We start from the raw sequence: 24,762 nt of genomic DNA on the forward strand, positions 1-24,762 counted from the left end.
ACACTCCTTCACACTGCCCTCACACTGCCATCACACTCCTTCACACTCCTTCATACTGCCCTCACACTGCCATCACACTCCTTCACACTCCTTTACACTCCTTTCACACTGCCCTCACACTGCCCTCACACAGCCCTTACACAGCCCTCACACTGCCCTCACACTGCCTGAGCCCTGAATCCTTCCTTTTCATCTGTCACATGTTGTTACATATTTTTTATCCAAAGGACTTTGGTCATAAACCCTCAAGAATTCTCTAGCAGAGTCCTTCCAGGCAGAAGCTGAAGCCCAAGGCATCACCAGAGACTGTTCTACTCTCAGAGATTGATTGGTGCATGTGGTATAAGCTCTGTTAAAAGCCATTTGTGCCACCTCTAGCCTTTCTTCCAAAGGTTGGAATTGATGGAACGAGTACCCAGACATGTTGACAAGATGGCTCAGAAGATCTGTGCACATACACATACACACACACACACACACACACACACACACACACACACACACACACCAAAGAAAAATGTCTTAGTGAGATGGTTCATTGGATAAAGATGTTGCTAACCTTGCCAACCTAAATTCATCCCATGGAGTCTTCATAGAAGGAGAGAATTGACTTCCACAAGTTGTTCTCTGACCTTCACACTCATACCATGACATGTACATACTCAATATATGTAAATATAAATGAAGTTTTAAAAATGTTTTTAAAAAGAGAAGAACCCAAGAGAATTAATTAAACCACTTCTCAGCCTTTTGGGTTAAAATCCAGTGAAAATTTAACTCAGCAAATACTATTTCTAGTATTTGCAACAAGTGGAAACAGACACTATGAATTAAAAACTATTTAAGTGGGGGAAACAGTCTTTTCAGAGATTTAAGTATAGAAAAGAAGAAAATGATTTTTTACATATTCCTTTCCTTCTCTCAAGATGTTTAGACAGCACTGGTTCACCAAAGTCCTGTGATAATGAAGGTCACTACAAGTGGGGAAGCATTGTCGTTCCAGGGTCCTAGTCCTAACAGGTGCAGCCCAGCTTCTGCCCGGAATCAGATGCAGATGTCACAGCAGCAGAGCAAAGGTAGCCAGTCCAGTTATATCCAGAAAACACTGGGGACCCTGACTCAGCTCTGTCTTCAGGAGCTTCCAGATTCTATAAACAGGATAATTGCCGCCCCCCCCCCCCGTGAATATACAGCGTGTATAATGTAATTTTGACCAAACTGTAGTCTGACTGATCTTTACTTTAAAATTAGTTTGGGCCTTGTCTCCTTAGGAAAGGCACTGGTGCATAAGGCATAAATAGATTAAGCTCTTGAACACAGGAGCCGGGTTTTTGTTTTAGTTATCCATGGGCATTTAGCTCAAACAGCCTCACAGTCCTAACTACAGTCAAGTCAGGGAGGCTCTTACATGCTGTGCAGCCCTCTAAAGCTAGCTAGAAGCTGCTCAGTGTCGGAGGGAGGGAGGGAGGGAGGGAGCAGAGTTGAACTCTCTGTCTTTGAGGCTTACTTTGCCCTGATAGTCAAGTGCTGAAGCTTATGAAAGGAAGAGAAGGGGCGAGACCAGGCATAGATGGTGAGCTACTTCAGTTGTAGTGGAAGAGTAGTGTAAATTCAGGGATGATGCAAAACTTGGAAAGGACCAGGCAGTGGGAGTCAGTCAACGGGGGGAGGGGTGGGGAGGAACAAGTCTTTTCAAAATGAATGTTTTATTAAGTAGGTAAAGTGGAAAGATGGTGTACAAGAATCATGAACTGTCTTACTAGGCCTAGCGTAGTTCTGTAAAACACTGAGATCATTTGCCAATTCTCATTTATTACAGTAAGAGGCTTGTACAAGCAATATATAGTACATTTTAATGAACTTTGCTCTGTAAATAATGACAACGTTGATAATATCCATTTTTAAAACATGAAAATAAATATACCTATACTTTAGGATGACCAGGAGCTCTATCATTATTTTGTTTAAAGTGAGGAGGCAGACCTGAGCCCCTGAAGCACAAGCTGTGTGAGGAGCTCCCCAGACCTCTCCTACTCCAAGCTTAGGTGTGGAGAGGGGCCTTCAATGCTTCACTCTGCCCCAGATCCTTATTTGGAGACTCTCTGCACCAAGGAGTAATTGTTAACATGTTTTCCCCTTGGGAATCTAAGTATTGAACATTAAATCTGCCAGAAATTCACAGTTAGTACACTTCCACCTCTGCTTTTACATAGAGAACCAGTTCTGGACAGTGCAACAAGGTTGGACCCAAAATGAAGACTTAGAGACAAAAAAGTTCATACTTTTTCTCTTGAAATTTCTGAAATATTACTCATTTTGGAGAAAGTAAGAATAGAGTTTCTGGTCACCTAAAGTATAACTGATATTTATTTTGGCAGTTTAAAAATATATATCTATGTTGCCATTATTTACAGAGCAAAGTTCATTAAAATGTACTATGTAACGCTTGTACAAGCTTCTTACCTTAATAAATGGGAATTGGCAGATGGTCTCAGTGTTTTACGGAGCTATGCCAGGCCTAGTGAGGCCGTTCATGATGCTTCAACACCATCTTTCCACTTCACCCACTTAGTAAAATATTCATTTTAAGAATTCATGTTCCAGGCAGCTCCTCTGCCTCCCAGGAAGAATATTTTGAGGTCTCCCAGTGACCAGTGGATAAAGAGACTTGACAGGAGAGCCTGAGAATCCCTGAAGAGCTAGTCCTTTGAAAGAGTCATTGTTATGGAATCTCCCTTTGAAAGAGACCACTTTATCTTGCTTCTAAGCATCTATAGCACAGACAGCATGTTCTGAAAAGAAATTCAGGGTGGTGTTAAAGGTAATCTAGTATGGATAGTGTGTAATTGGAAGAAGGATAGTTCCATTTTTATGGTTGCCATAACAATCATACAGTTGTACAAAAAATGTGCATAGCTTTTATAGAAGAGAGATGGCACCATTGTGATGATTCTTCTCATATCAGAACAACTGTTTTCAGATCTGAAAAATAGCGCGTGGCTTAACCCTTTAGCACAGCATGTTCCCTGAGAACTTTCCAAGTTCCTGGCTGTTGAAATGCATTCACACTTGTATTTGCATCTAAGCCTGATAAATGGATTGAGAATTAAGGATGATGATCCTTTCAACAGCAAGTTCTGAACTCCTGATTTGGGAATTCAAAGAATTCAAAGGCCTCAAATAGAAATCTAGGAGAGATGTCTAGACATAGTTAACTCCTTGACTTTGTTACATTTCTGTCCACTAGAATTTAAATTCATTACTCCATTGTGTTTAGTCTCAAAAAAAAAGCCATACTAAGATTTGGTGACAATTTCTGTTTTGTTTTTACATTTAAATATGTTGCTTCTGGAACTTGTGAATTGAATTTATGTAGTATATTTAAGTTAAAATATATCTATCCATACACTACTTTTTAAAAATCTATTCACCCCCATTTTTGTATTAATATAGCCTCTCTTAAGGAAAAAATACTTGGAATTTGACTCTTTTAGAAATACAAATAAATGCCATTCGATAAAATTTGATATAAAAATTTATGAACCTACAAGTTCAGTGTAAAGCTGTCAAATTTGGATATTGTACATAAAATGAAGTTCCTTTCAATGTATGTATGTATGTATGTATGTATGTATGTATGTATGTATGTGCATATGTATGTTTTTGAGACAAGATCTCACTATGTAGCCCTGGCTGGCCTGCAGCTTTCTATGTAGACTAGTCTTGTCCTCTAATCCACAGAGATCTGACTACCTCTGCCTACCTCTGCCTCCCTAGTCCTGATACTAAAGGCATGCACCACCCTGTACAGCAAGATATTTATTCTTAAGTATTGTAATAGAGGTTCATTTGAAACTGGCCTTTGTCTTCCCCAACCCCCACCTTTTTGTCTTCTGTTATTTTTCTGCTGAATGAAACCCTTCCACAGATTTCGTTCACCTACCATAGCAAGACACTGACCCTTCTTTAGATCCTGCCTGAACCCGGACAAATCTCACCCTCCATGACCCATATCCCCAAACCACCCTCTTCTGTGCCCCCCACTCAGCAGGAAACAACCAGAACAGAGAATTTACCCTGCTTACCATGGCAGTGGAGTGAAGGACTGACCCTGGGATGGAGGTGACAGTACAGATGAAGATAGTGTAATGTGAAAGTACAGCAGAATGTTCAAAATACACACTTAGCCTGTGAACATACAGTGGAAAAATATTGACAGACACATTGTGTTTCTCCACAATGATGGAATTTATTAAACAGCAACAAATTCACAAACTATAGCCAAGTAATCCTGGTTTCTCTTAGTAGCCAGTTGAAGGAAACCAGATGTTTTGGGTTTTTAAATTGTTTGTTCATTTTTAATCCCAATCTTAACTAGTAATATTAACTATAAGACCACTCAGTAACTGCATCTGTATCTACATAACTATGTATTTAATTTTTATCAGTCAATATTCTCAAAGTCCATCTAAAGTAACCACAGTTTGATATTTTAAGTCTGGATTATAGGGAAAGTATTACCAAAGCAAAAGAGAAAGAAACAAGCTGGGTAGTGGTGGCTCACATCTTTAATCCCAACACTCAGGAGGCAGAGTAAGGCAGCTCTCTGAGTTCCAGGCCAGCCTGTTCTGCAAAGTGGATTCCAGTACAGCCAGGGTTACATAGAGAAACTGTCTCCAAAAAACAAAAGAGAGGGAGAGAAAGAAACAGGTATTCAGAAAGCTTTGGATAAAAAGACTTTCTAGGCCTAGGGAATCACTCACCATCCTCACTCCCATTGGTATAGATATACATACTGTTTTCAGAACATTGGAAACCCTAGCTCTTAGGTCATCTGAAACAGCATGTGTTCAAAGACAAAACTAGCTGTCTTTGTCCTGTCTGTAGAAACTCTCTTGGTTGAGTAAGTTTAGTGTCTTAAGTAAGCTCATGGGGGAAGGTTATGACCTTTGTCCTGAGCAAACAGGAGACTCATTTCTTCTTTCATGGCATCTTCCCATGGTGCATTCTACCCAGATTCCAGTGTCGGCTCCGTCCGTCGTTGTGGTCAGCCGCTCTGGTCTGTCTTCTCTGTGCTCTACTGTCAATGCTTTCTCTTTTCTCTCTTTTGCCCCATGAGGATCTAGCTGGATAGAAACCTTTGTGTATTCTCAAATGGATCCTGAACACCTAGGACAGCAGATGCATGCTACATATTTGTTGGATGAAAGAGATCTGGCTTTTATTTCTCTTCGTTTCCAATACCTTTTTCATGTTGATGCTTCATTGGTTCCAACAACTTGGACTTATTCTTGACAAAAAAAAATGAAAATTTATGAAAAGGACTACAATTATGCACAGTTAAAATTCATTTAAGAAAAAAAGGAATGGGCATATTTTCTTGGGAAGTGTCATTTTTGAAAGGTTTTATGGTTTAAAGGGAGTCAGTTAATCTTTGTGGCTACCAAGGAGCCTAAACAGAGTTTCTCAGCCATATTTCAGTGCAGCCCCCCACCATGTTTTGTAACTGTCAGAGCTACCTAAAGTTGTAGGCATGCCTAATGAAGCAATGAACTCTTCCCCCATTCTCCATCCTAGGTATTTAAGATGTGGGTTAGCTTGGGTTTGGAGACACCAGGGATTACATTTGGGCTTGAGTGAATGTCTAACAGTAGTGATTCTATGACTGTGGTCTCTAAAGTAATACAGTGACTTTTAGTATATCTATCTCTATCTATCTATCTATCTATCTATCTATCTATCTATCTATCTATCTACATACCTATCTCTATTTCACACGGATTGAGGATGTAGACCAGTCATAGAACAGTTGCTTAGGCTCTGGATCAACATACACACACACACACACACACACACACACACACACACAGAGGGGGGTACAGGGAGAGAAAGAGAGAGAGACAGGGAGAGACAGGGAAAGACAGGGACAGAGACAGAGATAGAAATAGACAGAGACAGGCAGACAGGCAGACAGACACACACACACACACACACACACACACAGAGAGAGAGAGAGAGAGAGAGAGAGAGAGAGAGAGAGAGAGAGAGAGACAGACAGACAGAAGCAGGGGAGGGAATGGATAAACCAGAAGTTGATGGGATGATTTAAGTATAGGAGACAGCAAAACACAGTGGAAAAGAATGGTAAAGAAAGGAGAGTTTTCTAAGCATAATTTGATTTGAGCCATTTAAAGGTTTAAATATTAAACGATAAAATTAAATCTAGGTACGCAGGAATCTAAAGCAAAAACTAGATTTTGAGTTCAAGTTTAATCTTGATACATAGTAAGATCTTGTCTCAAAAAATAGTAACAGTAATCTATGATACATTGAATTTTTTTAAAAAAAAATCAATGACTTTGTAAAGATATAAAAATGGGAGAGCGAAACAGAGAGAAGATAAGCCGGGCGGTGGTGGCACACGCCTTTAATCCCAGCACTCGGGAGGCAGAGGCAGGTGGATTTCTGAGTTCGAGGCCAGCCTGGTCTACAGAGTGAGTTCCAGGACAGCCAGGACTACACAGAGAAACCCTGTCTTGAAAAAAGAAAACAAAACAAAAAACAAAAACAAAAACAAAAAGAGGAGAGAAAGAGAGAGAGAGAGAGAGAGAGAGAGAGAGAGAGAGAGAGAGAGAGAGAGAGAGGATAGTTGTGGGGCAAGGTAGGTGAGCAGAAACTCTTCTCAATAGACGAGCTCCAGACAGGACATGTACAGTTTTATAACTTATAAAATTATAGTTCAGTGAAAATCATCCAAGAGCACTGCAACCACTAGTGGAGTGGCTGTTTGTGAATAGCATATTCATAAGATAGGAAGAATCTTTTTCCCTAGAAGACATTTTCTGTGTGCTGGGTAATAGGGAGCAATCAGATAGCCTGGTCTGGCTATTAGTACCTTAATCTAATAATCTACCAAGGTGGTCTGACAGTGTGCCTTCTGATAGGATACAGTGTGAAACCCATACCTCACCTGAGGAGTACTCAAAACACTTGCTCATTAACCAGCCAACCTCTTTAGAGCAGTCAACCCTTTAAATAAAACTGTGAAATACAGAGGAGATTAATTTGGAGACAGGGTCTTGCTCCAAGCTGATCTGGTGCTCAGGCTATCCTCAAATTCACGACCATCTTGCTTTCACTTCTTGATTTCTAGTATTTCAGGCAGATGCTGCTATAATTGATTTATTTATCTTCATTTTTCTCTTTTTCCTTCTATGAGGAAAAACTTCAGTAAAACAGAACAGGTGACATTCTAAGGCAGCTGGCCTGGTTCTTGTAAACCAGCAGTGTTCTGTTAAAAGACAGCTGGACAGTAAAGAGACAACAGAGGCATAACTAACAAGTACAGAGTAGAAGCTGACCCGATTCTGGATCAGGTAGAGAAAAGCTGGTGAAGGCTTGTGATGAACTGTTGAAGATACATATGTATGACTTATAAATACATAAGGTATTGGGTGTGGTACCACTGCCTTCTTGGCTTCCACTATAGTTTTGTGGTGCCATAGAATGCCCTTAGTCTCCAAACACACACCACAGTGCAGAGAGCATGGAGAGTTCTGCAGCACTGCTCCTACAAGGGTTCAGATATGAGAAGAAAATAAGCCAATGTATAAAGGAAGATACGGAGTGAGACAGGAGAAACAAATATGGCTGAATGGTGACCTCTGAGGGGTTGTTCATGGGGAAAGTGAATTTGGGGGGGGGTTGCTGTGAGACCCAGGCTACCTCAAATCTCATTTTGTAGCCTGGGCTAACTTAAAACTCCTGATTGTCAGCCTTGAGCTACCTTGAGATTCACCTCTGATGGGTCTTTATAGATCATTTTGTAGCTGCTCTTTCAATGTCCCTAAGAACTCAGAGGGAGGGGGCAGTGGTGGCGCACGCCTTTAATCCCAGCACTTCGGAGGCAGAGGCAGGTGGATTTCTGAGTTCGAGGCCAGCCTGGTCTACAGAGTGAGTTCCAGGACAGCCAGGGCTATACAGAGAAACCGTCTCGAAAAAACAAAAAAACAAACAAACAAACAAACAAAAAACCCAAAAAACAAAGAACTCAGAGGGAGGAAGGCTGTGTTGAACATATTCTCTGCATTTAAACCATGGCTTCTCTGGTTGGCTCTGGCTCCCTGGCTTCACAGTAGCAGTGAAGCTGTCAAGTAGCATTTGCAGAGCCACAAGTTCAGTGGGCGAGTGAGTCAAAGGATGAAACAGGGAAGAGTCATCTCAGGTGCTCTGAGTCCCATTTCATCCTTGTCCTATAAAAAGTCAAAGAGCCTAAGAACCACATTCATTTTCGAATGTCTGCCAACACTTGAGGCTTCTTTTTGTGGAGCCACAGTTAAACTTTCCTGGCTAGGTAAAAGAGGCTTTCCAAGAATGCTGTGCCATTTCTCTCTGCCCATAGTATGTCTTCGTGAGTGCCACTTCATTACTGAGTGGAAGGTAGAAGAACAGGATTGATGACCTTAGACTTTTATCATTTTAAAAAATCTGCAATTTGACTCAGCATCGGCCGTGTCACTAGAACTGAGAGAGAGAATTAGTATTAAGGTTTTGGCAACTGCCATCTTTAAAAGTGGTGGTTGTACCCCTTCCTAGACTAGGAAAGGCAGGGTAAACTTTGAGTGGTCATTCCAGCTAATAGACACTGAAGCGCTCACCTGGTGGGCCTCTGTGGCAGTGTTCTCAGGGTACAGTACCGTGGATAAGTACTCTCTTTGTCTCTTTCTTCTGATATGCTTTAAATAAAAATTTCTACTTTCTCTATTAATCATGACACCATATAACTAAGAAGGTATTGGAGTAAATATTTTATTCCTTATCCTATGAAAGTTATTTCTTAGATTATTTTCCATTCTTTTTACCCATTCACCACCGTTGACCCAGATCCTTCCCACCATCATTGCTTGCTCTCAAGAGGACAAACCCAGAGTCACGGGCAAAGGAGGACCTCTATAAATTTTGTTAATCTGGAAATGGTTCGCAAACCACAGTTTGTAAAACACTATTTTATGAGAAAAGAAGATGGGATGAAGACAGAAAAGGACACCCTTGGAAACAATAACAGTGTGGTGTGACCACAGGATCTCATGCCAGGAAGTCATGAGTTCTAATCTTAAATGTGTTTCCCAAGGCACAGTAGCAACATTGAATGGAAAAGTGCTAAAGAGAGTCCTTTGGTTATTTTTTCATTCATCTCTCAAGCAGCTCTTCATTGCATGTATGCTCTTAGTGTTACAGATACAGATAAATGTCAGCCAGATCTGGTATTGTCTCTGGCTTGTCACAGCTGTAAGATCTGTACATAAGTAAATAACAATGCCAAGGACAGTGGCCAGCGCCATCAGAGAAGAGCAGGTTGCAAACATGGGCAGAGTAGGACAGAGAGTGTAGCTTCTACTCTGTAGAGTCCTGGAGATCCCTGAGGAAAGATGGCATTGTTCCTGGGTCTTTAAAAGCAAGGTTGGCCTTAGACCTTAGAAACTGGTAGGGCGAGTCTCCCTGTACAGGAATAGAACAAACAGTGGCTGAGAGAATACAGGATATAGACAAGTTGGGAATTTGAGATCTAAATAGAGAAGTGTCTGAAAAGCTTCGACACCTAAGTTGAACTTCTGTTTTATTCTTTAAGGAGCTGCAAAGGGGTTTAGACTATATATTTACTATCTGCTGAATAATCTGGCGATAACCATGACCTTGAGAAATTTCTGTGATAAGTGGTAGGGGTCAAGGCTAAAATCTAATGAGGTGAATAGTGACAGAGTATTGTGGAGACTAGGCAACTGCTTCTAGCTGAAAGGGGTTAGATATGATGGCTCCTTGAGGGGACAGAGGATGTGCAAGACAGAGGAGCAGAAATCTCTTCTGTGCACGTCTTTCTTGGGCTCTTGGCTGGATCATAAGGGAATACAGAAGGCTTTTAATTATTCTTTGTGTATTCTCTTCTAGAACCAGTGGCTTCAAATAAAACAGACTGCCTTGAAACTTACTGTCCCTTTAAAAAGTTCTGCTAGCCCCTCAGTCACGTTCTTTCAGGTTATATAACTAGTGTTCTGCAGCCTCCTGGCATCTCGTTCTTTCCCTCCCCTACCTGGCACTTTCCTTTCTGTGGGTCAGGTTTAGCTTCTTTCTAACCATTGTTGCGGAACTCTTTAAATATTTGGTCTCACAGGTTCTAAAAGCTGGCAGGCTAGGATGCTCTCTGCATGTTGTGAGACCAAAGCCTTCCAAAAAGGGGGCCAGTAAAATCTCAAGCATGTTAGCAGAGCAAAGCAGCTGGAGGATGCAGTGTGCCTTCATCCATACCCAACAACTCCCAGCCGCTGTGTCCCATGACCAGAAGCAGCCCTCACTCACCACACCATCATTGTCATGGCAGGTTCCTGATCATGGAGATGACAGTAGGGTAACTCACTGGGTCTCAGGGGCACACACTATTCATTACTGCTTTGATTTCCACAGTGGGACGGGAAGTCTAGAGTCCACTCCAGTAGAGCAAATCCTCCTTGGGAGCATTCTGAGTTTGCCCTATCTAGAAGTTTGTTCTTAGTCCATACTGCATGACTCTTTGTCCCAGCATGCCCTCAACAGTCTAATCTTAGTATATATGGATTTATTTATGCACCATCCCCCTCAATTTAGCTTTGAGAAGCTTGAGATACTATATATAATGCAGTGGAATTCTTAAAATTAGGAAATGGGGCAAAACATATCTTTGAATAGGAAAATAGATAGAACCAAGGTAGAAGCTAGAAACCACAAATGTCTTCTAGAAGATGGGTTTTCTGAGTTTCCTGAGAGTCAAAGTAAAGACAGAAACTTAAGCATAAAGCTGTATGCATTTGTGAGATCAGCTCACAAGACCGTTTCCTTGTATTGTGCCAACTTTATCCATAAGTATACATAAAAGAACACTGCTCAGACTGGCTCCTGTGTCCATCAGCCCTCCTGCAGTGAGCAGCTTAGCCGATGTCAGCTTCTTACAATGTCTCTCAGGGTGAGCCGGTGTGGTGCTAAAGCCTCCTATAGGCCAAAGGTTGCACTGGAGGTCTGTGCAAAATGTCCCATTACAGGTCATTGATCTTCAAAAGCTCTTCCTTGTAGAACCCAGCTTCAGGAAGATGCTGGATGACAGAAAAGAGCAGGGGCAGATGAATCAGGCAGCAAATGCATCTGGCAGGTCTGTTGGTACCAACTTAAAGGCACTAAGAAGTCCTATACTTAGTAGATTGGTCCAGCATATACAAATTGATTGAATGTTTTCATTTAGTGCATTAGAAAATCAACTTGAAGTTATCAGTGTTCTGTCAAAAGCATGTAGTAATGTTCAGGGTTGAGGATCAAGCCTTGAGGTAGAGCAGCTGTTCTGTCACTAAGCTACACTACCATCCTGTCACAGAGTAAGATTCTCAACAGACTGTCTGTGTTACAACTAGCCAACACTGCTATTGTGTCAAAACGTATGTCTGTCCCAATCAAAGAATATCTAAATTTATATAAGTAAATTAATATAATTCTCATGTGCCATGAAGTCATTCTCCTTTAATTTGTTTTCAACCATTTAAGAATACAAAACTGAGGCTGTAGAGATAGCTTAGCAGTTAAGAGCACTGGCTGCTCTTCTAGAAGACCCAGGTTCAATTCCCAGCGTTCACAAGACAGCTTACAACTGTCTGTAACTCTAACCCTAGTTGCAGAGGATCTAACACCCTCTTCTGGCTTTTGCAGACATCAAACACACAAGTGGTGCACATACAAACAAGCAGACAAAGTACCCATCACATAAAATAAAAATTAAAAATGTAATAAAAATGTGTAAGCTGATGTTGGCTTTCAGGCTGTTTACAAGCAGGTAACAGGCCATGCTTGCATGCAGACCTTTGTCCCGGAGTACCACTTGTTCAGCTTACCTTCACAGTCAGACTCCTGAGTACTGTTCCTTGTTGTTCACTTTAACTTAGACCTTATGTTCCTGGCTTAAGAGTAGATCAAAAAGATCATGGTGGAATAAACAGGATTTTACTCAGAAAATAACTCTGGGAGAGCAAGGGGAAAAATTTCTAAACTAACCACAGAAGTTGTACTGTATTGCTGATGACTGGGTCTGTTTCAGGCTGGAAATGTCCTAGTAGGCATTAGCATTCATTCATTGCGTTCTTAGAAATGAAGCCCCAGAGCCTCTGGAGACATTTACGAAGATACAATTTACTAGTTAATCCTCCAAGTAAATTAATAAGCCATGCCCCACCCAAACTAACAGCATTTTTTATTTTGACCTCGAAGGACATTCTTTCAGCATCTTATGATGTCATTATGATAAAATAAAAGGACCACAGCATCCCTGCTAACCCGTGTGACATGTCAGATCCAGTTACACAAGTACTTTTTATTGAGTAATCGGTGTTCATAAAGCATTTGGCTAGGTTTTATGGAGGAAACAAAAAATGAGGAAGGAGCAAGGAGCAGTGCATCCCTCCTTTACCTTGTGAACTAAGTCGAGGTTCCCACCCCCCATTGTACAGTTTATTACTGCATAGTGAGAATCAATTTAATCTTCCTGGTACTTTCTGTTACCATTCATCCAACTTTTCTTTTTATACCAGTCAGAATGGCTAAGATTTTAAAACTAAATGAATGAATAAGTAAAGGAAGCAGATGCTAGCTAGCATGGGTGTAAGGAAAGGGGGACACTTTGTTAACGGTGGGACTGCACAGTGCCACATTCACTATGGAAATGAGTGTGGAAGTTCCTCACCAGGCTACATGGAGATCTACCACATGGTCCAGCTGTACCACTCCTGGGAAGACTTCCCAGGGACTCTCTGTCCTCAGTACAAAGAACACTGCTTATCCGTGTTCATTATTACTTTATTCATGATAGCCAGAAGTGAGGAAGAGCCTAGAAGACCATCAACTAGTGAATAGATAATGAAAATGTAGTACATACACACAATGAAATATTATTAAAGTATAAAGAAAAATGATATGAAATTTGCAGGTAAATGGATGAATCTAGAAATCATTTTGGAATAACCCAGTCCCCAGTAGACAAATGTTGTATGTTCTTTTTCACATGTAGATGCTAGCTTTGGACCTTTAGTTATGTGTGTTTAAATAAGAGTACCCATAGAAGTCAAGAAACTAATAAAGGGCTCATGAGGGGAAGATTTCAAGGAAGAGAAGAAAGAATGCAAGTACTATAGAATAGGGAAAAGGAACAGTGAACAGGCAGGGCTAAATGAGAGTACTGGGGAAGAGGCTGGAGAGATGGCTCAGTGGTCAAGACAGAAGACCCAAATTTGTTTCAGCATCACGGCAGGTGGCTCCCAACTGTCTGTAATGCCAGCTTCAAGGGATCCAATGCCTTCTTCTGGTATACATCATAACATCAATAAATAAATTTTTTTAGAAATGGGGTAGAAGATGGAAGGACAGGGTAGAAGAGGGAATATGGGAAAGAATAACTAATAGACTTCTGAAAATGCCATATGGAAACATGCTACTGTAGAATATGTATGTACATATATACATATATGCATATACTGTAGAATGTGTTATACATACATATATAAAAGGAGTTTAAATGGAGTTATTCTACACTTCCCCCACACACAAACATTAAAGGCTCATTGCTCTTGGTCACCTCCAGAATTCATAGGACTTGGGAGATCAAGCGAGTATCAACCTGGAATCTTCATCCCACTGGCTACATTTCATAGTACTGAACTGTCTTGTGCATGTGCCGGGTGAGTGATTTGTAGTCTTACCCAACTGTGAATCATGGAAGCTATAGTAATAACTGGCCTGGCAAGACATGGCCACTTATTAAATAGTGGTACAAATGTTATGAAAGTAACCAATTACTTTCTGGTTGGAGTTAATGCCTACTTTACAAGATGGAGTTCATACCTGATTCTATAAATTGGACCAAAACTTGTGGCTGACTAGGTCATAGGCCCTAAAGGAGAACCTAATACTGTTATTCTGCTAAACGGACATAGTAATGAACTGCCTCCAAATTAATCTTTATACCCTTGTATTAGTACATCTCTTAACCCTCATCAGAGAAGCTTCTTTTTGCCGTAGCTGGAAATTAATACAGAGAGCCGTAACTTGTCAGTATGCAGAGAATAAGAGTTTGGAGAGTGCCTACTTCTACTCCTCACAAAGTTCAGGGATCATTGCAGAAGAGGAAGCAGAGAGATTATAGTGGATGTCTACAGTCAAGCAGTATTTGCTGGGCATGACAGTACTGTCTAAATACTTAAAGTACCTGTGACTGCACATGCAAGACCTGCACAAGATCAAGCCAGCCAAAATCCCAGCATGGATGGAAGAGGGGCTCAAGGAGTTCCACCCTTAGCTGAGGAGCTGCCACAATTGATGGCTCCTAGGAGATGAAGAGTCAGTTTTCTTCGAGGATATGGACCCTAATAGGCTACCTATTCACCAGTAGGTAGTCCTACAGCCACACACATGGGAAGCACTAAAAGGACTTGGGTTATTGTTTGTGTGCTTGCTTTTTTTTTTTTAAAGAGTCTTTGCAGTTGGAAGGGAAAATGGTTGTGGAAGAGGGAAAGAACTGGAGGGGAGGGAATGGGGAATGGGTTTGATCAAAACATTATATGCAAGTATGGGGATCTCAAACACTGAGAAAAGAAAGTCTAACATACATCCCAATTTTAAATTATTTCTAAATGAACAAACAGAAAAATTGACCTGTATTTGGTGTGCATAAATCACATATAGATCTTAGACACCACAGACAAGATTAGCAAAATTCTAACCCCTCCCCTCCATTCACACCTCGTTCTCAGGCCCTAACAACCACTGATTTGCCCTCTGTCACTCTAAGTCTGTACTTCTGAGATTGTTGAAAACAGAATCACACCAAACAAAGTGTATTCTTTCGTAGTGTTTAACTTTCCTTTAATATTGGATATAGATTGAACCAAAGCACTCAGACATGGACCAACAGCTCTTCTACTGAGCTATGTTCCAGCCCCCTGTTAGTTTAGTTTAATTTTTGGAGATTATAATATAATTATATTATTTTATCCCTTTCATTTCTTCTCTCCATTCTCTCCCATATGCTCCCTCCCCAGGCACCTGGTGCACGTGTGCACACACACTTCATGGCCTCTTTTCCTTTAATTGTCATTGTTGGTGGTGGTGGTGGTGATGGTGTGGTGTGTGTGTGTGTGTGTGTGTGTGTGTGTGTGTGTGTGTGTTTCTAAATACATAAATACAACCTACTATGTTCCATATAATTTCACTTGTATGTACATGTTTTTAAGGCTGACCATTCAGTACTGGATAACCAATTGGTGTGCTCTTCTTGGAGAGGACTATTTCTCATCTCTCAAACTTACTTAGTTGCTAGTAGTTCTTTGTCTAGGGTTAAGGCCTTGGGGGCTTTCACTATTCATTCACATTAGAGTGGGTGTAGCTTCTTTGACATTTCTAGATGACACAGTCTCACACCAAACTGCTGATTCCTCTGGCTATTAAACTCTTCCCATGCTTTCCCTGAGCCTTAGGTACAGGAGTTGTGTTGTAGATGTAGCTGTTGGAACTGTACTCCACAATTCTGCGTTTTAATTGGTTTGTGGTTTTCTATAATGGTATTCATCCAACAAAGAGCAGTTTCCTTGAAGAAGGGGAAGAGATACACTTACCTGTGGGTATAAGGATACAATTTTCAAATGTAGTTAGGGATTATGCTGGTTTAGTAGATCCTGCCTTCACTATCCCTATGTAGTTAGATTTCTAGTTCCAGGCATGATTACTCTCTTGTTGCGTGGGCTTTGTGCTCAGTTAGAGAGCTCATGGTTACCATCAAGCTATGCATGCCACTACTACACCCTTAGGGTTATCTTGCCATGATGTTCATTGTTGTTGCTTATAAGCATCATAGCTGAGTACAACTGTTGGTTGCTTCTCTCCTTTGGAAACTTGCTTAATGCCTTCTGGTACAATGAAAGCTAGTCCCAAGAGAGGAGATTTTCCAGTCAGATCCAGCTCAGGTTTCCTTAGTCCTGTCTGAAGTACATAGTGTCTTCAGCTTGTTGTAGTGTACGTGTAGAAGTCATAAAACAGCTTTCAGGAGTGGATCCTCCCCTTCCACCTTTGTTGAAGGAGGGTCTCTCTTTTTGTTTCTGTCATGCTGTGTGCCCCGGGCTAGCTGGCCCATGAGCTTCTGGGCAGTTCTTTTATCTCCATTTCCCATATTGCCATAGGTGTGCTGGAGTTATACATGTGTGCACCACATTAAACTTTTTGTGTGGGTTCTGAGTGAGGTAGTTGGCTGTCCCAGGGACACAGACTAGGATCTGGTCTATTTCTGACATAATATAATAGAATTATATTATGCTTAGATAGGTTAACTATATGATCCCATTTCTTTCTTCAGTATAGAATAATTTTTCTGAAAAAAAATGGATATCTTCTTTATTTACATTTCAATTGTTTTCTCCTTTTTAGGCCTCCCCTTTGGAAACCCCTTATCCCACCTCCCCTCCTCCTGCTTCTATGAGGCTGTTCCCCCACCCACCCACCTACTCCTACCTTCTGCCCTGGCATACCCCTACACTGGGGCATGGAATACACTCAGGCCCAAGGGCTGCTCCTCCCACTGATATCCATCAAGGCCATCCTCTGCCACATATGTGGCCAGAGCCATGGGTCTCTCCATGTGTACTCTTTGGTTGGTGGTCCAGTCCCCGGGAGCTCCGGGGTATGACCCCATTTTTTAAAAAAATAACCTATTCCTGGGTCTTGTCCCCATCTCAAATGCCATGTAACATTCTTTGGCATACTCTGTTTACCTGGATGAGAGAAGGTGCAGGAAAGTGTCTGTAGCTGATCCTTGAAGGACCTGATCCCATATACCCTGTGGACAGGGAGGCCACAGACCAAACCTCCCCACTTCCTGATGACACCTGTTCTCTCTCAGGGCAAGGAGAAGTTGGGGTCAAGTCACAGAGAGGAAGAGAATAGTGATCACATCTCTGTCTCTCCTGTCTCACATTTCTCTCTCCTTATGTGTAAAACAGACTGTTCTTTAACATTCGGTGACAGTGGATTATTTGTGCTAATTCTGTTTTCCATCTTTCCTAGAAAAGACTGTATCTTCACCATTGACCCATCAACTGCTCGAGACCTTGATGACGCCCTCTCTTGCAGGCGGCTTACTGACGGTAGGATAGAAATTCCTCTGCTGCTCTGTGCAGTAGGCAACCTACACACCCACATGCTGTATACCCATGTCATCCTTCCTTGTGCTGTTTTAGCAACTTAATGGACAAGAATGGATTTGCTTCATTCCTGAAATTGGCGAGACAAGCTAACGGTTGAGTCCCCATGGGGGCTCTGGTGAGGGAGAGGAGGAAAAATATCTTCTCACTAGCTGTCTGAGGGTCTTAGATGAGGTCATGAAAGCACAAGAGCTACTTCTAGGCCTTGACCCTCTTGTTAGCGTGGGTATGAGGAGTAGTAGGAAGACCCCTATGGACTCTACCCAAGAGAAACTGATGTCTCCTTAAGGAAACATGGAGGGGCTCTCTCAAGACATGCCGTACAGTGGGCAGCAGCAGGCAATACCTCCTGAAACATGGTTGTCTAGACCTTACCTGCAGAGGCCTCTCTACTCCCGATAGCTCTTTGTCTATTAAAAGGATTATGAGGGCTGGAGAGATGATGGCTCAGCAGTTAAGAGCACTGACAGCTTGCACTAACTACTGTTCCAGAAGTCCTGAGTTCAACTCCCAGCAACCACATGGTGGCTCACAACCATCTGTAATGGAATCCAATGCCCTCTTTTGGTATGTCTGAAGACAGTGACAGTGTACTCACATACATAAAATAAATCTTAAAAATAAAAAGATTGTGAATGGCTGATTGTTAAGGGCCTTTGAAAAGTCAGCATCTCAGTCATGGATGATTATAGTAGAAAGAACAGCAGCAGCTGATTGTCAAAGGACCTGTGGTCAGTGTGAGGGAAAAACCCTAACAGTTCCCTCCATCCCCACAGATACATTTTCTAGGTGTGTCTGACCTTTTCTTAGGAGCCTTACTGCTGTGACACTGATTATTCTTGAAGATTACTTTAGACTAACATGGCCTTTGATGGTGTACTAGTGAGGTACCTGCATCTTTTTATCTTAGTCTGCCACAGAACACTGATGGCCCACATTCAAAGTATTCACCCCTCATCTTCCTCTGGTGCAAACCTCTGTGTTTCCTTCTCTGTTGCAATAAATAGTGATGATTGGCAGACAGAAGCTAAGAGACAGAACATGCTGCCTAAAATTGCTTTAGCAGCTCTCCCCACCCCCCAACCCCCCCAATAATCCTGTGGATAAGGCTTCTGTGTGCTAGGCAATGCTCTGTTACTGAGCTGTATCCTCAGCACAGTACTCTCAGCTATATGTTTCTATAATCTAAAATTAGAGCAGGCTACTTACAAGAGCAAACTTTGGCCTAACATTACATTCTGAGCACTCTCTGCTATGCACAGAGGCTTGAGCAAGCCTGCTCTCTCTCTGCAGATCCTACTCTCCAAAGCTCCGATATGAACAGTGTCCCAGGCAGAGGACACTTCCTCCCCTTGGGATTACAGCTCTTCTTGTTAGTGGTTGAAAACACCTGCTCCATTTTTCCTCTCTAGTTTTTTTTTTTTTTTAAGCTGTTACAGGATATTTAATCACACTATGAAGCTCAAAATTGTGTTATTTACTGAAAATACCTATTTCTTTTTTTTTTATTGGATGATTTATTTACATTTCCTATGTTGTCCCCTTACCCCATCCCCCACCACCCCCTCGGAACCCCCAATCCCCTCGCCCCTCCTCCTTCTTCTCTGTGGATGTAACCTCTATCTACACCCCCCCACTCCCACCTCCCCACCCTCAAAATTCCCACCCCCTGGGGCATCCAGTCTTCATGAGGTCAAGGTTCTCTTCTTCCACCTATGCCCAGCAGGGCCCTCCACTTTTACATATTCAGCTGAAGCCCTGGATCCCCCCCTAAGTGCTCCCAGGCTGGTGGTTTAGACCCTGGGAGCTGTGGTTGGTTGGTATTGTTGCTCTCCTCATGGTGCCACAAACCCTTTCAGCTCCTTCAGTCTTCACTCTAACTCCTCTATTGAGAACCCCATGATCAGTTCAATGGCTAGTTGTGAGCATCTGCCTCTGAATATGTCTGACTCTTGAAGGCCTCTGAGGAGATATCCATATCAGGCTCTTATCAGCATGTACTTCCTGTCTTCCACATCAGCATCTACCTTTGTCTATAGCAGAAGTCTAATACCTGTCTCTCTATCTCTGCTAGCCCCAAACTCTTGAACTTGCAGGGAGAGCAGGGAGCTAGCATATGTCCTTTCTCATTCACTCTGCAGAAGCCACTTCTTGTCTAGTATGCAAGTGTGAGAGCAAAGATTTCATGGAGAAAATGAGGGGAACGTGCTGCAAGAAAAGCAGATTAGCAACAAATAATGTTCTTTATTTGTCAGACCACAGAAAACCACATAGACATTGTTCTTCAGAGATTCAGCCAGTTGGGGAAATAAGTTATCAAAAGACTAAAGGACAAGGAGAAGTTGGCCAGGAAAGTGCCAGAGAAACTTCACAAGTGTAGGCATGCAGAACTGAACTGGAGATTATGAGCAAGGTCCATGAAGGGTACGGGAACAGAGATGGGGAAGAGAAGAATCTTTGGAAACAGGTGGCAGAAGGAAAAAGAAAAGACAGAGGTGCTTATCCTGGATGGTGGGGAACTATCCACAGGTAGAAATTGGAAAGTCAGGAGGACATGCTGGTTTTGGACAGGCTACCACATGAAGTTGCCTGTCTTATGATATGCATTTATATGAATCACTGCTAACCTATTTTTAAAGGACAAGAGAATAAGTAAACTGAGTAGATGATGTCGTCTATAGCAGGAGAGCCCTGAGGGAAGACAAGCGACATGCACAGTATAGAGAGTGAGCCTCCTACGACGATGGGATCACAGGCCATTTTCCTCTCTGCTCTACTGTCCAGATTTTATAATGTGGTAATAGTAGCTTTATAATGAAAAAACGTTGTAGTAAGAAATTATGAGGTGCCAGAAATCCCAAGCTGCCCAGTAGTCACCCATCACACAAGGTGTTCAGAGCCTTCTATGTGCTTGGTATTTCTTGCATTCCAGAGAGACAGTTGACATCTGTGCATCTGGCAGTGAGGCAGCAAAAGGAAGAAACCAGGGAAGTCTTGGGAAAGGCCAAGGTACTCAGTCAAGCATTTTTATGGTGGCACTTCCACAGTTGGCCATTGGGACAACTGGCTCTGCCAGGATCATTTATCCAGGGAGATGAAAAGCGAATGGGCAAGTCCAGTTTGGATTGAGATGGCGTTGGCTAAGTTCAGGTTCCATTAGTTACCAGTTTATGTCAGTTCCTACTTAGAGGAAAATAGTTACTGTTTTAAAAAGCAAATAATGTTTTCTGGTCATATTTACATAATCTATGCTTATTTAAATAAAATACTGTATAACAGGTATGTTTTTCTTTGGTCTCACAGAAATCATCTGAATGGCTATTATGTGAAAAATCAACTCTATAGACAGAGCCTTCTGATGCTCACACTTCCTTTCATAGGGTTCCAGGGTACACTCAGGTCTTTCCTATCAGGTGCAAGATACAGACAAACAATTGTGTAAAGTGTTAAAATCAACTGAAAGGAGGAGGAAGTGTGTCTCTTCCTCCCTTCCAAAGCAGAGCTTCTACCATGCATCTGATCTGGGATTCACTCCTTTAGCCCCAAACACACCTAAGGAGAAGGAACACTCCCTAGCAATGTGGATTCTTTCACTTTGCTTAAGAAAATATTTAATAAAATGTGGTATTGTAATGATATCCCAGAATCTAAAGACAGTAAATCCCAGTTCAGTGTTTTATGATTGTAACAGATTGCCTGCAACAACACCTCACAGTTGACCTCACATTAGTCTGGGAATACCACAGTTGTAAGCTCACCCTCTGGTTTCTTAATAACTCTTGCGGCATCCACTTTATTGAATATCCAGATTGCATTTGAACTTGTTACTTTAAAGCCTGTTCTGCCATAAGATTGTGTGACTCTTAGAGAATCCTCCCCTGAAAGAATCAGAAGTACTGTTATCTTTCTGTAGTTTCCATGTGTTAGTCCTGTTAATGCTCCTCAGAGCCCTTCAGCACAGATAAAGTGATTCATGTGAGTATCTTTCTAAACAAGAGCTATCATTTGTTTTCTGTCTTATAACATCTCAGCTAAGGAAGCTAAATATTCTTTCCTGTCTTGTGGCTGATAAAGTGTGAGTCCATTCTCCACATCATAGAGTCTTCCTGTCTCTGTGAGGTCTAGGGGGTATGGCTCCCTGGCTTGCAAGCTCTCCTAGAAAAGTTCGTCTTTGCTGGAAGAATTGGGATCTGGATAATGTGTGCCCGTTCTGTTCAGTTACTGCTTTTCCATAAGTGTCAAAGACCAAACTGTCAGATAGATGGGTTCTTTAGCAAACTGTGAGGCAGGGCCTTTAGCTTTAGTTGATTCTGGAACCCCACAATTCTACAGCATCTTGTTTTGTAATTTGAATTCTCTAATGTTTGCTCTGTCGTTGAACATGGCAGGGTTCCCCTTGCCAGGCCTTAGAAGTGAATGAACAGGAGAGAGAACAGCTGATAATGAACTTGGGGTTCTTTTTGGAGTGATGAAAGAGTTCTGGAATTACATGGTTGGTAGTTGCACAGTTTTGTGAAAATGTTAAAACCATAGAAAAAAGATGAATGAGTGAAAAATGAATGAATGAATGAATGAATGAATGAATGAATGAGAAAAATAAGTGAACAAATCTAAATCCACTTATTTTTTATACTTTACAGAAATTAGAATTTAGATTTTATCCATGACTAAGCAGGGATCTTATCGGAATGTCCATCTGGGTACCTGTAGTCCCATCGTTTTTGTTTCCTCCTGACCCTAAAGCATGAACTACCAAACCCAAGTGCCCAACCCTTTACCTGGGCTACCTACCTGCCCCCAACCATTTGACTCATTGAAAGAAGGGCCCTCCTCCTACCTTGGTAAAAGATGGGGAAATGGATGTCTTCCAGCCTGCACACCTCCAAAGAGTACAGTGTTGCTTTCCTCTCAAAGTGTCTCTCTCCTGCCAAGACTTTCTGACTGCTCATATGTTTTCATTTATTTTCCTATCACATGATAAAATGCCCTGACAAAAACAACTCAGGGGAGAAAGGGTTTATCAGTTTACAGTTTACAGCTCAAGGGCAAGTGTATCATGGAGGATATCAGCGCAGCAGGAGCTGAAGGCCGGTGGTCACACCACAGCTACAGTCAGGAAGCAAAAGGCAATGAATGCTTGTGCTTAGCTAACTTCTCCTCTTTATATAGTTCAGGATGCAAGCCCAAAGAAGGATACTGTCCACTTAAGTGTGTATCTTCCCAGCTCAATTAACCTAATCAATACAGTTCATTCGAAGGCATGTCCAGAAGCTAAATAATTCTCCATAGGGTCTGGAGGCTTGTCTACTTGGTGATTCTTGACTATTTAGTGTCTATTTGGGTCTTAAGGTAGAACTATTCCCAATGTCTTGAGAAACTGCCGAACTGATTTTCAGAGTGGCTGTACAAGTTTGCACTTCTACCAGCTCTACAACCTCACCAGCATGTGCTGGCCTGTGAGTTTTTAATCTTAGCCATTCTGATGGGTGTAAGGTAGAATCTCAGAGTTGTTTTGATTTATGTTTCCCTGGTAACTAATGATGTTGAACAATTTTTTAGGTGCTTCGTGGCCATTTGAGATTCCTCTGTTGAGAATTCTCTGTTTAGCTATGCACCTCATTTTTTAATTGGGTTATCTAGATTGTTGGTATCTGTCTTGTGTTCTTTATATATTTTAGATATTAGCCCTCCGTCAGATGTAGGGTTGGTGAAGATCTTTTCCCAATCTGTAGGGTATCATTTTATCCTAATGATGGTATCCTTTGACTTACAGAAGTTTCATGAGGTCCCATATATTAATTTTTGATCTTAGTGCCTGAGCCATTGGTGTTCTGTTCAGGAAGTTGTCCCCTGCATCAATGAATTCAAAGCTATTCCCCACTTTCTCCTCTATTAGACTTAGTGTATATGGCTTTAAGTTGAGATCTTTGGTACATTTGGACTTGAGTTTTGTGCAGGTTGATAAATATGGATATATTTGCATTCTTCTACATGCAGATATCCAGTTAGACTAGTACCATTTGTTGAAGATGCTTCCCCCCCCATTGTGTTGTTTTGCCTTCTTTGTCAAAAATCAAGTGTCTGTAGGTATGTGGGTTTATTTCTGGCTCTTCAATTTGATTCCACTGATCCCCCTGTCTGTTTCTATACCAATACCATGCAGGCTTTTATTACTGTTGCTTTGTCGCACAGCTTGAGGTCAGGGATGGTGACGCCTCCAGAAGCTCCTTTATTGTTCAGGGTTGTTTTAACTATACTGGGGTTTTGTTTTTCCAAATGAAGTTGAGAATTGTTCTTTCAAGATCTGTGAAGAATTGTGGGAAGGTAGGGGGTTAGTGGGGGTATGACACCCATAGGGGGGCTTCTCCTCAAAAGAGAAGAGCAAGGTGGGATGGGGGGAGGACTTGTGTGAGGGGATTCTGGGAGGAGCAGAAGGGCTAATATTGAGTTGTAAAGTGAATGAATAAACAAACAAGCAAACAAAGCCTGGAATCACATTGGCTACCTTTTCTTCTCAGGACTGTTGCTGCAGCCTTTTCAGTAGCCATCCCTCCCTGACTTCTACCCATTATCTTTCCCTCTCTGTACTTACAAAGACCAGAGCATGTCACTTTTCTTAGAAAATCTGCTTGTGCCTATGGACCAAGTCCTACCAAAGCCCTGTAAGTTTAGTCCTCTACTTCCTATCTCATTTACTCGCTTCCATCACACACACGTACACACACTCTCACACATGCATACACACACACTCACATACCCCCACACACAAGCAAGATAAGATTGTGCAGATATCTTTCCTCATGGCAGAATGAAGTGTTTCTACTTGTTCGAATTAGCTGTTTCCTTCATGTTTCTAACAACAATAAATATGATTACTTCTGGTTTAGTCCCCTTTTATCTTGTTTCCCAGGGCAGAGTGTTCCTCGGACATATGTACATCTCAAGTATCATGAATTTTAAAACTGTTCAGTTGTTGCCAGACCTCACTAGGCAATCTTACAGTATTGCTCTTCTTTTTGTTGTTGTTTTTGTTTTGTTTTTGTTTTTTTGACTTGCTGCTTTCATTCTGTCTTCATCCATAAATTTGTGGTTGCCTGTAGGTTTATATCCTTATCTATAAGATTCCTTTACTTTCTATCCTAAACTAAATGTTTCTTTGTAATTGATATAGACGTCCCTTGTTTCATCTCCATTTTTTAACTTCTATGTCATGTCTTGGTGATACCGACAGCCTTATTGAATTCTGTCTTATGGTTGTTCTGTCTCTTTTTCTAGCATGGTGGATTTTGCACACCTCGTCCTCAGGGTTTTCTTAAGTGAGTCACTGAATGCCCTAAATCCTTTTCTCTCTTCATGCCTATAGCCTTCCCAGAGACTCGTAGCATATCTTTCATTTTGTCGTCTGTTCCTACCTGTATCCTTGCCATTTCCAACTAAGGAATTGCTAACTTAAGTCTGCTATGAGCAGAGAACTCACCCTACCCCTCATGAATGTCCTGAAGCAGAGAAC

General features: G+C 41.6%; 1 protein-coding gene across 3 annotated transcripts in view; it reads left to right on the forward strand.

Moving 5' to 3' along the window:
• Dis3l2 (DIS3 like 3'-5' exoribonuclease 2) overlaps positions 1-24,762 on the forward strand; it is a 314,214-nt gene that overhangs the window by 185,236 nt on the left and 104,216 nt on the right. For all 3 annotated transcript variants that reach the window (XM_028789560.1, XM_028789559.1, XM_028789558.1), the window contains one exon: positions 17,116-17,195. In XM_028789560.1, coding sequence (XP_028645393.1) covers positions 17,116-17,195 — 80 coding nt within the window. The remainder of the gene's footprint in view (positions 1-17,115; positions 17,196-24,762) is intronic.

The sequence above is a fragment of the Grammomys surdaster genome, unplaced genomic scaffold, assembly GCF_004785775.1.
Source record: "Grammomys surdaster isolate TR1022 unplaced genomic scaffold, NIH_TR_1.0 125846, whole genome shotgun sequence".
NCBI classification, from domain to species: domain Eukaryota; kingdom Metazoa; phylum Chordata; class Mammalia; order Rodentia; family Muridae; genus Grammomys; species Grammomys surdaster.